We start from the raw sequence: 13,013 nt of genomic DNA, 5'->3' as shown, positions 1-13,013 counted from the left end.
TGAAGACGTGTTTTCTTGCCTTGATACTCCCCTCCAGTTGTCATTCCTTTAATACAGACCACTTGCAGTAGGAGCTGTAGGAGTTTAAATGCAGTCAAATTACTGCCAGATTACTGCTGTATTTTGACCATTTTTTCAAGACCTGAACAGATTTGAATAGTAGTAAGAAGACTGCCTATCATTATGGGATTCCACTTCAGTTTCTTCCCAAATTTTTCAACATCTTTTAAAAGCCCAAGCCTCTGCAATGTCAGCGATAACACTCTTGATTGCAAAGATAAGCTTGAAAACAAAAGCAACATGGTTAAAGTCTGAGAGTAAATGGCAACTAGGAGCATTTTAAACATCTCATTTTCAAAACAGATTCTATTTCCTTAATCCTGCGAGAAGATCCTACATGCTCCCATCAGTTGAAGCTGCACCTGCTTCTCAAAGCCCTGCTTTTCACTTTTGTATCTAGAGCACATGGCCATTTCTCCGAACTCCACATGACAAAACAGAGTAAAGAATACCGACCTGAAACTTCACAGCACTCTCTCTCAGCTACATTCCTGTGTAACAACAAAGACTCTCCAGGGTTTCTATGCTCAGCAACAAAGATTTGGGGATTTTTGTTTGTCTGAAGGAATTTTCCTCTTGAATGACCTTTTACATTCTGCAGAGCTCCCTTCTAGCCAGAGACACAGCTTACCATTAGATTTTTCAAAGATGCTTCACAACCATATAGAGCTTTCAGCAAGATGCTATGTGTGGAATATCCACCAGCATAGTGTTACCCATTCTATTAATTGCTCACACCATACCATTTCTGCTGACATCAGGAACACTGAGGTAGGATGTTTCTTCAGTAAGGAATCTTGATTCATACTGGACCCATGAAATCATTTTTTCAAGCTGTTAAAGACAGACAGACATGCTTCCTGCCCTGGTTGTTTAAAAAGATTCAAAGAAACTTGGGGTTTCATATAATTTTGAGAATGTTTTCTCCGTTCAGACTCAGTTACAATACATCATTTACATAAAAGCGATTTTGTGACTAAATGTGAGCAATGTGAGTACTTAAACAAGCTATTGTAGTAACTCAAACGTAACTCCTCATGACCTGTGAACAATTTACCCAGGCTGTGAATTAGAGCATCAGGGGTGCAGACACTTCAAATCAGTTCAAATGCAGTGCGGCTCATGTATTGCCCAGCACAGCAAACCGCATCTGTCCCACCTCTAGGGTCAGCAAGGATGCAAAAGCAGGTTGGCTGCTTCCACTCACTCTGGAGACATCTATTAACACACTGCAGCTTTGTACAGACACATGCGGCCAGATCCACATGGAGCCATCTCAGGTCCAAGCAAATAAGCAATAAGGAGACATTCAAGTGTGGCCGCATCTCGTTCCCCATTGCTCCAGATTCACAGTGTGCCCATCACCTCACGTACCATGCTACACGAAACTCCCAGGTGAAACAGAATTGATTTATAGAAGGTATACTGCATTTGCACCAAAATACCTGTGAAGTCCAAAAAGAAATTACTAACAGGTAAACAGGCCAAACTGGGCCTGACTTTTGCAGTGGTGAGTACAGAAACAAGATCCAGAGCTCCATCCCTCCACCCCCCCCTTTTTTTTTAAGCTGTGTACCAGATGAAATGCAAGTTTTGAGTTGCTGGGCTCGTACTCTCCTGACATAGGTTGGCACTGACAATTTACAGCAGAAGAAACTGAACTCAGTATATATCAGCAAAGTTGCCAGTATTTACACCTCTCAATCTTCCAAATTTTATAACTGTGCAATTGCAGGACACAATGAGAGATTAATGACAAAAAATAGAACACATGGGCTTTTGTGTGCGTCATGATTGCAGTGACAGCTGACTACAAAACCTAATTTAAAAGCCAAGGTTTGTTTGGTTTGTGGTGGTTTTCTTTCCCTTAAAGACAGGGGAGAAGAAAACACAAGCAACCCTAAAGCAGTGCTTTATGGAAGACATTCAGTTGAAATGCTGTCCTTTATCTTAACCTGTCTCTAATAGGAACCCGAATATACACTTCCCTAGTGAGTTAGGCACTAGGAGCAATAGAAAACTAACAATTAGGATTCTTGGGCTGCATTTGTGAACCAAGACCCATTTACACTGTTTACAATGGTGATTATAAACAAGCTATCTAAACCAGCGGATTTAGCCCGCTCATCCAAGGAGGCAGAGCGTTCCAGTGCACTGAGAGATGGATTCTATTTCGAGCTCTACCTGAAATTACTTTGTTCAACCTCTCAGCTGAATTACTTGAAAAGGAAAGACAGAGTGAAAAATGTCTGCTTTTTAAAGTAACAGCATGCAATTTTACTGAAGAACATGAGCAAGCATTTTACAAAATTGTAAATAGTAGTGACGAAGCTAAAATTCCCAGCTTGCAGCTCAGGGAGCAAGCAGTTGTAAGTCTGAGCTATGCTAACGTGCCACAGTGGATGCTACCAAAATAAGAGTGGAGACCTCATAAAACAATATATTTTGCATCTCTAAACAGAGCAAGAGCCATGAGTGACATTGGTTCTGTCTCTACACACAAAATGAAAGCTGAGATTGACTTGTGCGATCTAAAAAATTCCCAGATTTGTGGTTAATATGGGAAAATACGAAACGAAACAAAACAAAACAAAAACAAGCACCATGCTACTTAGAAGTTGGTACGCAATTACCCACAAAGGAACAAAACCTGATAGAGGCTCCTCTGTAGAGGTAATCACTGCATGGTAAGCTGTAAATAAAGCAAACAAACGCAAAAACCTGGGTAAGTGAGAATGTGAAAGCTGAACAAAAGACAGATGTAGGGTCAAACAGAGAAGCAGATTGCTCACAGGCAATCCCACACTTTGTTACAGTGTTTGTAATAAAAGTTAAATTTACCATAAAAGCACTGTCAGAAACACAACAGAACGTGTCACAGCTGAAACAAAAGGCTCCGGTGAAATAAAATCTAAACTGGAGCCAGTTTAAATATATCATTATTATGGAGTAATACAGCTTAAAGCAAACAAAGGCAAAAGAAGACTTGTTCAGATTGAAAGCTTAACACGATATTACCAAAATCAATAAAATTGCACACTTGGGATGTAATGCCCTGAGTTGTTGAGCACAGACTCCAGTGACCTCAATCACAAGATTAAGCTGTTACACAGATTGAAAATTTGATCGTGAGGAACATACGAAAGACTGCTTGGGAAAAAACAGTCAGATATCTGGATTGGAAAGCATGGGAATATTTAGAATTTAATTTAAAAAATAAACCATTATTACATTTAAGCTATTTAAAATAAATGGGACTATCTAATATTTCAACCATGTGCAAGTCGCCAAAGCACCACTGTGCAACGCTGAGGCCACAGTTTGTATTTGACAAGGTTTAACATTTGTTCACAGTACACTCTGCAAGAGAAAATGCAAGATTTGTGATTCATGTTGTAAAGAAAGTATTGCCATTAAAGGCTGGACCAAACAGTTTTTGAACCAAACAACAGAAAATGGCATCATATGTTAAGTAGAAGAACCTTTTGGGTTCGTTCAGTAGTTACAATCAAAAAACCAGATGGTAATCTGAGAATCTACATGGTTTCAAAGGAACTAAATGAAAATATCAAAAGAGAACATTTTCATCTGCCAACTTGAACAACACAGTGAAGCTGCTCTCTAATGGTGCAGCCAGATTCTGGCAAATACCTCCTCAAGAGACAAGTTCCAAAATAAATTGTTTTGATTACATAGATTTTTCAGACTTCCTTTTAGCATATGTTCTATACAGAAGTGATCGATAAAATATTACCACATCAAATGTTCAAAGGAATTCCTTGTGCATGGAGTGCTAGCTTACTGATATAGGAGCCACTGCAAAGACCTATGAAAAAAGAATGTCACGTATTAAAAATAGTAATAAAACCCCTAAAATATGCTTAATAAAAATGCATTTTTAAACAGAATAAAGTTCAGCAGAGGAATTGAGCTCTTTTCAAGGGAAAAATAAAATCCATCTTACAAAATTTAAGAACAATTTGAGAAACTTCAGGAATGAACATGCTGTTTTGCTGCATGACGACAATGTTGGAAATTCATCTCAGAAGTCTCTATCATAATAAGATATTGTCTGTGAATTCTGCATCATAGGTATGAATAAGCTCTTTATCAACAAAGAAAATTGGGTGCCTGTCCAAAGACATTTACAGTCTTGTAGATCAAGTCATTTTTTAATAAGACAGAGTTGGAATGAAAAGAGAATCTAATAAAGAATGGACGTGCTGGAAGACAGGATGATTTAAAAATTCTCACCACATGACTGGTGCCAAAATATTTTTACGCAGAACTATCAGAGTTTCCAGGGATGAAATACAAAATGTTCTGAAAGCCACGCAAACAGTATAAAAGATGCTTTTCATCTGTAGATTTTACCACAAGCCCATTAAGGTCTTAAAACACAGACTTAAATAAAAGAAATTTTCAAGGGCTAAATGCTGAGAGTTTAATGCCTTAGTGAATAAGTGTTTATAGATTAAAAGCCTTGACTAAAACAAATAGGAAAACTTTGTCTCGATTTAGCAACGAAGATTAAGTATACCTCTTTCAAGGATACGAAGACTGGCACTGCATTTACAGAAATATAATTTGATATTGGAATGTAGCCCAGATAGCAAGACATTACCAACAAATACACAACACACATTTCTCCCTAACAAAGTGATAAGGCAAGTAAAAAGGAAGTACATGTGCACAATTAGTTTATTTGTTCTCAAAAGATATGATGCACTATAGTAATGCAGTAAAATTATCAACTGATTGCATTAAAAAAACAAAACCCATAGTAATAAACTATGAATCAGAAGTACAAGTTAATTTAGGAGTACCACTTAAGACCACAGCATACAATCTATTTTTGCTAATTCTCCTACATGTGGTATACACAGTACCCATTGAAAAGAACAACCAAAAGTGACCGTCAGGATCACTGACTAGCCTAGGATGAGAATGGCTACAAGCAAAGTAAGGAGAGAGTTAAATGTTGAAAAAAATTGAAGCCAACAGGTGAGAGCAACCATTTCTTTAAACTCTAAAGTGTCAGGACTGTCAGACACCACTGGAATACATACCAACTCCAGGGTGAAAACAGTGTTTGCATTATATAGCACACGGTAAGTAGGATTGTAACTACTGACGAGTAGGACAGACAAGAAAGGATTTCCTGAGAGATACAAGTTCTGTCTAATCTTCAGGTCCAGCAGTCATTTATATGGAAAAAGAACAGCCTGTCATATTATTTGGAATTATCAAATTTCTAACATACCTAGCATACATATCTTGGTGGCGTGCTTGTCACCACTATTATTAGTCTTTCCTCCTCCCAGCACTGCCTGGTGTGTGCCACACTCTCATAACGTTTTGTAAGCGCTGGACCGCAGGAACTATATATGTAGTATTAGAGTACCAAATTACAAATTACAAAGTTGTTTAAAAAAAAAGTTAGTTACTTATTGCTTATTGAATCTGCAGAGGGGAAAAAAAAATCCTCTCTCAAAGACAAGGCAAGACCCATGCAAGCCTTATGTGTCAGATCACCTTATCAGAAAGAGATGCCTACCAGTTTGAACAAATAAACCAATAAATGAAATACACCCACATCTGCCACAACAACAGGTACTTTTAAAGTGAAAATGGTGCATGCCAATTCATGAAAGTCATCCTAAAGCCTTGTCTCAGAAGAAACAAATGTTCCTAATAAATAAATCAAGATATCCCAGAAGCAGGATTGATTCAAAATAGCATTACAGTAACTCATCAAATTCTCTACTGAAGGACAAATTACAACTGTGACGAGTTTCAAAACAAAATTAGTATTATGAACGCTGGTATTCTTGGACACATTAACTAAACAAACAAACAAAATTACTACAACTAACTGAGGATTAAGAGATTATAAACATGAATTCATTGTGGTCTCACTATACAATATCTTCCAAAAACAGAAAAAAAAAGAAGTTTGCTGAAGTTATTTTTATTGTGTTAATCCTTACTTTTTTACGTACTTAAATAAAAACAATTCTGGAAGGGATCTCTTAGCTGACTACAGAAGAAGTTGAGTGATTTTTGGATTAAAAATGTGAAGCTCAGGCTTGAAAATCCTAGTGTACTATTTAAGCAAAAAAGCAATAGAAGAACATCAAGCAGCTGGTGTAAGTACTTCTTGATTTTTTTTTAATTACATAAATAATAAAGCAGCATACTGATAAACACCTTTGTTCTTTCCAATCAGCTGCTTTTTATTCTTCATGTTTATCTTTTATCATTATCAAGACAAATTTTGAAGCTCTGATTCAGACCATGATTCATGGGAGAATCAGATCTCGGCACAGAGTAGAAACCCACGCAAGTTTCTGCAGATTTGGACTAATTGTATCTTGCGTCAGTTTGACATAAACAATTTGGGAAAGGTAAATGCAAAAAGCAGCTGCCGCTAGCTGCACCAATTTTAATTCCACTGTTAAATATAGCCCACTGAACAGTATGTCCCTTACCTGATAATGTAAATAACTACAACTAATTCTATCTGGCCCTTACGTAGACTTACATATTACCCATAAAGCAGTTTTCTTTATAATCTTGAGTGTAGAAAATTTTCTTGCTCTGCCTTTTGTACCTTTACCTAAATAAAAGTTTTCTATTTTTATTTGTGTATGTTACATTTTCTGTTAACGTGCTACTTTGCGCCTGTGACAAGGCAACAAAAAGGCCCTAACAACCACTCATGCAGCATTTCTCTGTGCACGTGCTCTTTTGCCAATTTAAATTTGTTGCATCATGTTTGATCTTCAAGCCAAGTTTGCAGTATGGAGAATACCATAAATCTAATACGATATTTGTATAAAATAGCAATATATTGTATAATTTGTATAAGATATCAAATGTATGATTTTCAGCTACAGCACCATTTTCGAAAATGTTGTGAAATACAGTAAGGTAGTGTATTGGGTCAGGCTGAGATGGAGTTAATTTTCCCCACAGCAGCCCTCATAGGGCTGTGCTTTGCATTGGTAGCTAGAAAGGTGTTGATAACAAACCAGTGTTTTGGCTACTGCTGAGCAGTGCTCACACAGCATCAAGGCTGTCTCTTCCAACATTTCCCCCCCTCACCAGTAGGCTGGGGGGGAGCAAGATCTTAGGAGGGGACATAGCCAGGACAGCTGACCCAAACTGACCAAAGGGATATTCCACACCATATGATGTCTGCTCAGCAATAAAAGCTAAGAGAAAGGAGGAGGAGGGCGGGCATTCATTATTACGATGTTTGTCTTCCTGAGCAATTGCTACACGTATTGAAGCCCTACTTCCCGGGAAGTGGCTGGACATCACCTGCTGACGGGAAGTAGAGAATAAATCTTTTGTTTTCCTTTACTTCCACACACAGCCTTTCCTTTTGCTTTATTAAACTGCCTTTATCTTGACCCACGAGTCTTTTCTCCCTCTTATTTTCTCCCCTCTCCCCCGTCATGCTGAGGAGGGGAATGATAGAGCAGTTTGGTGGGCACGTGTTTTTTAAACTGGTGTGTTTTCATGTTACGTAATTATGATGAACAGTTCCCTACAATTTAGGGTTTTTTAAGCTAGATTATCTGCAATTAGCATAGCAGTAGATTCAGTTTGTGGAAGTTAGCACACGCATCATTCACAATGTGAGGTGGCACAGCAGGACCAGGAAACATGCCAGTTCTAATGAAATATATCCAAACTGTCCTCTCTGCTCCTTTACATAAATTTTCTTCTTTACATAAAAATTGATTCTGAAAATAGCAAAGTCTATACAAAAAAAATAAATAAAATATTTACTAATTGTGTCAGACATTAGATTCTTTTCTAATATATTGAGTAAAATATTTCCTGGGAGTTTCTAAACTGAACTGATTATTATGCAATAGCTTTCTTGTAAGCAATATTGTAAGCACTTGATTTTTATGATTAATTTTCATAACTAATAAGTGGAACATCAATACATACCTGCAATTTCTTCTATGGAGTTAGCTCTCATGTCCAAAAGAACTGTGCCATTCAGGATACAGCTTCTCAGCTCAAATAAGCTATGAAGTGACAGTGTGGCAACATATGGTTTGCTCCACCTCTCTCCACCATCCTCTACATCTTCTTCAAACTTCAACCACCTGTGCAAACAACCAATTTTATAACTACATTGTGCCTAAGAAATGAAAAATAAATTACTTCCATGGATATTGAAAGATCACCGTTAAACATGTCTTTGGATTTCACTTTATTCTTTCTTTGGGGGAAATACAAGAAACTTCCCTTGCCTGCTTCTTCCCATATAATGCTGTATTATACCGTTTTTGAAGATAATCTCTGACCACAGAGATGAAGAGAGAAGCATATTAAGTAATCATTATTGTACTTTGCAAAAACTTTTGAGTAATTCTTTGGTATACAATATTTCTATGATAGAACAACAAGTAGTACGAAAAGGAAAGAGAAGAAGAATTTGTGGAGAGAAAAAGAAAAACTGTACATAATACGAACACAGGAGAGAACTTTCTCCATTTAGTCTTCACTTTGGACTAAACACAACAAAGAGGAGACATTTTTCATTTAAAGTAAATATACTAATATAGTCACACTTTACAGAATCCATCCATTATCACCACCATAATCTTTTCACAAAAGACACTGCTACAAACTTCATTAGTTTGTTAGTTACTTAACTGCACTAAGATACTCACAAAGGCAGTAAAACATTATGCAAAATTTAGGATATTTTCCATTTAAAAGTTCAGTCAATTAAAATGAAAAACCTTACAGGCACATACATGCACACACAAGCAATGTGTGAACACTTGTGAACAGTCTTTCAAGCCCCAAATTATGGGCCTTACTCAGGCAAAACAGCCATGTGAATGACATGAAATAGCACTTCAGAATCCAGTAAGAACATCATATCTCACTATTTTGAGTCTCATTTGCCTCTTCTCAGGTTCAGTGTAAATCTGGAGAAACTTCAATGAAGTAAAAGGACACATGAAACTGGCATGAGAGGATCAAGTCTTTTGTTACTAGCCAGCTGGATGAACTTTCTTGCACAACTTTTTAGTTGTTTACTGATAAAAATTACACTAAAAATGTTAAAAGAATAATAAACAAGAAAGAAACAAAAAGAAAAGTCTGTTGACATATGCAAAAGTGTTTTGAATTAAAGTTATTAAGTCTTTCAAGCATACACAGATGTTGCTGCTTGGAGCCATGCAGCCTGCCAGCTTGGCAAGGTTTGAACAGCAGCAGCCACAGCAAAAGCCTCTATCACTTGACTCAACAGCACTCAGCTATTTTGTATGGATCAGGCAGCACAGAAGCCAAGCAGAGCCTCACACCTTGACAGCACCTTCACACTTATTTCCAGACAGCAGGGAAGCATAGAGCCTTAAGACCTCTAAAGCTGAGCAATTTCCAGTTTTACCAAGCCTCGCAGCCCGGTAACACAGCAAACACAGCTGTCTTCTGTTCCTGGCCCACCTGCCTAGCTCTGTTCCTACCCGTAAAATATGCCTGTGTACCCATATTTTAGATACTGTCCTCCTTTCAGTCCCCGTGTAACAGACTCTTCCCCTTCTGATGCCATCCTGCGAGCAGCCACCAGTTCAGTGACCCACTCATCACCAGCATATTTGCTCCCTTCCTGATGCATTCCATTTCTTCTAACTGTACCAGCTGCCTCCTAATCACTCTCCCGTTATCTACATACGCAGTGTGCCCCCAACTCCTCGGCTCCTCCAAAATCTCCAGTCTCCTGTGTCTAGCCCTCTCCTCCTCTTTGTAGTTAAATATTTTTCCCTCCATTTCCTCTGTGCTGGCCAGTGTCCATATCTCATCTTTGCCCATGAGAACTCCTCTCCAACAGACTTCTACTCTCCACTCCCTTCATTGCAATCTCTCTTCTCTTCCCAGCCTAGCCAGGCTGTCTCCTTTACCTTTTCATTCTTCCAGAGAAGCACCAAGAAGGACACAGCACACACAAAAATTTGCTGCCACAGAGCTGAACTATGAAATTGAATTTGCATATGCAAATGAGGTTTTCCCAATAGATTTTCAAAACAATGTCCAAATGGACAAACACAAATTAACACACCCCACCCTCACCAAATTCAAAGCCATAGTTTGAAAGGAATGAGCTACAACAACTCAGGATAGCTACCAAGAAGCATGTGAGAAGGAAAAAACAGTTGTTCTTCATTTTCTTTTTTCGTTTTGCAGTTGCACTTGAACTCCGTAAGAAGAGGCTGCTCCTAGCTTACTCATGGTGCTCATGTTTCCAAGCTAAAAATATGCTAGACCTATTTGTGGCCATAATATCATAAACACGGTGCATTAATTGTCCTGCTTAAACTATTGCCTCCTAAGGCTCTGCAAAATATCTACATTTTTATCTTCTCATACCTCTGTTTTTGTGCATGTTTCTAATCTCTTTAGGAGTTTTATAAGATTGCAACCTTTGCACTTGGGTATTCCCAATTACTTCTGATGTACCATCACCTTGGTTTATGCTGATTCAAAAAAAAGATTAAAAATCATGCTACATATATCCTAAAAACAATGATCCAAGCATAGATTCTTACAGAATCTCATCAGAAACCTCATACTATGCTTACCTTCTGTTCATGTAGTCTTCAACATTGCTTATCTGATTATCCTGCTGCAGTCTGTCCTTGATATTACCTATTCTGAATATACTGACCAATTCTAAACAGATTTTAAATGAGTGATAAAAGACAAACATGTTCTTAAAAGTTTCATTAAGACAGGTGACTGGACAGAGGCAGGCTCATAACCAGAGCTCTTAACTTACTAGGGGTACATAGACAAGAAAAGTCTAAATCATGAAAACAGCTTTAATTAGAGTTTATCGTGTCAATGAGACATCAAAGCTTACACACAACATAAAAATCCACAGGAAACTATTGCTGCTGCTCAAATAATCATGCTTGCCATCATGATCATCTCCATCTGAGTTTCAATCAATTTGAATAGTATAATTCCATGGGTTGCATCCAATTTCCTACTGTTACTAAAACTTATGTGTTTAAACATATTATCATAGATTGTTACTTAATGAGCCAACAGGCTAGTACATAAACGTAAATCATACCCAGCTGAGAGAATTTTACATTTGGAATAAACTTCTATTTTGATTTTAATAAGCATTACATGAGTTTACTCATCTCATCAAGGGAAAATCATGTTTATCACCTTTTATCTTTTCAGAATTATTCCTCTGTTATGTCAGATAATCCTTATTTAACATATCAAATGAGAAACTGCAGCAGAAAACAAAACAAACAAATATCTAATCTTATGCATAGTCGTTCAATTCTAGGTGTTCAAGTGGTTTTAAAAATCATAATACCATTTTAACAACCCTCTGAATTCATGTACAAGATTCAAGGATAGAAATGGCTTTGAAATTCAAATTCAGGCATGGATCCCAGGTTTGCCAGTTTTCTACTCTTTTTAGTATCTCAGAGAAAAAGACAATTTTTAATAGATTTACTTTTGCAGTTTACCCCCTTACATTGATATGGTTGATAAACACAAGCCTTTCATAATTTCCCAGAAAACACCACCAACCCCACTTGCATATTGAGCTCATGTGTCGTATGTATCCCATGTGCTTGGAATATATTTAGAGCTACCTTAGTTGCGTCTGATCACATAGAAGAGCGGCTTCATTCATATGGTTTTCTTTTACTAGTAAAGACTAGCACAGTTGTATCAATAATACAGTTTAGTTCCTCTGATAGCATCCTTGCTGGAACAAAACATGCCAACAACAGTTTCAGCAAGGTACGTTACCAGAGGAAAAATATTACTCAGATGTGTGTGTATGTACATACACACACACACACGTTACATCATCTCCATCGATTTTTCAGAAGTCAATAAAAGAGTGTGCACACTTCATTGTAGACTCAGTTACAACATTTTGGTGAAGTGGGTGAATTGAACAGGATCTGTTTTATAGTCTGTTATGTCTGCAGCAGAGAGCTGGAGTATGTATTCACTTACAACCTGCTCAAGAGTCAATGTTATTAATGTCATCTTACAATCTGTATAAATTTCCACAGGAGCTTTTGCCTGCCTACGCTGATTAGAAAATGAACCAAAGTAAACAAGCATGTCAGAAACAAAGCAGAAGTTTTTTGTGACCTGGTTTCTTTGGAAGAAAGTTTTGATCCAGGGGAGATGCATTTTCACTTCATATTCATAATTTTTCCCTAGTACATCCATTTTCCAGTCACTATTAACAATTTACTTTCTAAACTATGGACAGAGGTTTATTTTCGTAACTGTGCTGTTTCATTAAAATTCAAGCCTAAACACTTTCTTGTTGGTTCCAAAGTGTCTTTCCATTTTCCTCCTTAATACATATTCTTTTCTGTTCCAGAAACATAGTGATATTCTCCCAAAATTTTCATTTTATATTAGCAGATAAATGAGTCCCAACAGTTTGGGTAAAATCTGCTACAAATCAGGTGCTACTTTCCAGCCATGACCATAAAAGGCTATTAGGACAGATTTGAACGTGAATTGCTTTCCTAATAGCTGCAATTTGCAACTATACTATTGTGTGTATAAAATAAGCCCAACTGTTATGCCTCAGTGTGTTTCTCCACAAACTTACTGGAAATATTTCTTCCGGCATAGAAACTATACATCATGCATTCTCTACACAATTGTACAGCTGGGCCACATACAAAAAATTATATTAATAAGACCAACTGTTGATTTTAAAAGGTACATGCTTCTTCTGGTTTGAAATCAATTAATGGGGGGAAAAATAATTAATTTTATCACTGTATCAACATAACTAAGTTATTCCATTCTGCTTGCTAACTAATTCCATGGATGGGACAGTCTAAATCAGATCTTCGAATGGAATAGGCTGTAACAGCAGTGGATTTTCTTGCTCCTACTGACTAATCTGC

The 13,013-nt window shown here is 37.3% G+C and overlaps 1 protein-coding gene across 1 annotated transcript in view; it reads right to left on the bottom strand.

The window, feature by feature from the left end:
* Nucleotides 1-13,013, bottom strand: part of SLC4A10 (solute carrier family 4, sodium bicarbonate transporter, member 10) — a 125,704-nt gene that overhangs the window by 58,805 nt on the left and 53,886 nt on the right. Inside the window, exon 5 of the mRNA XM_009325384.1 lies at nt 8,029-8,189. Coding sequence (XP_009323659.1) covers nt 8,029-8,189 — 161 coding nt within the window. The remainder of the gene's footprint in view (nt 1-8,028; nt 8,190-13,013) is intronic.

Source organism: Pygoscelis adeliae, unplaced genomic scaffold (genome assembly GCF_000699105.1).
Source record: "Pygoscelis adeliae isolate BGI_AS28 unplaced genomic scaffold, ASM69910v1 Scaffold106, whole genome shotgun sequence".
NCBI lineage: Eukaryota > Metazoa > Chordata > Aves > Sphenisciformes > Spheniscidae > Pygoscelis > Pygoscelis adeliae.
The sequence above is the reverse complement of the archived record's forward strand: the minus strand, read 5'-3'. Positions and strand labels throughout refer to the sequence as shown.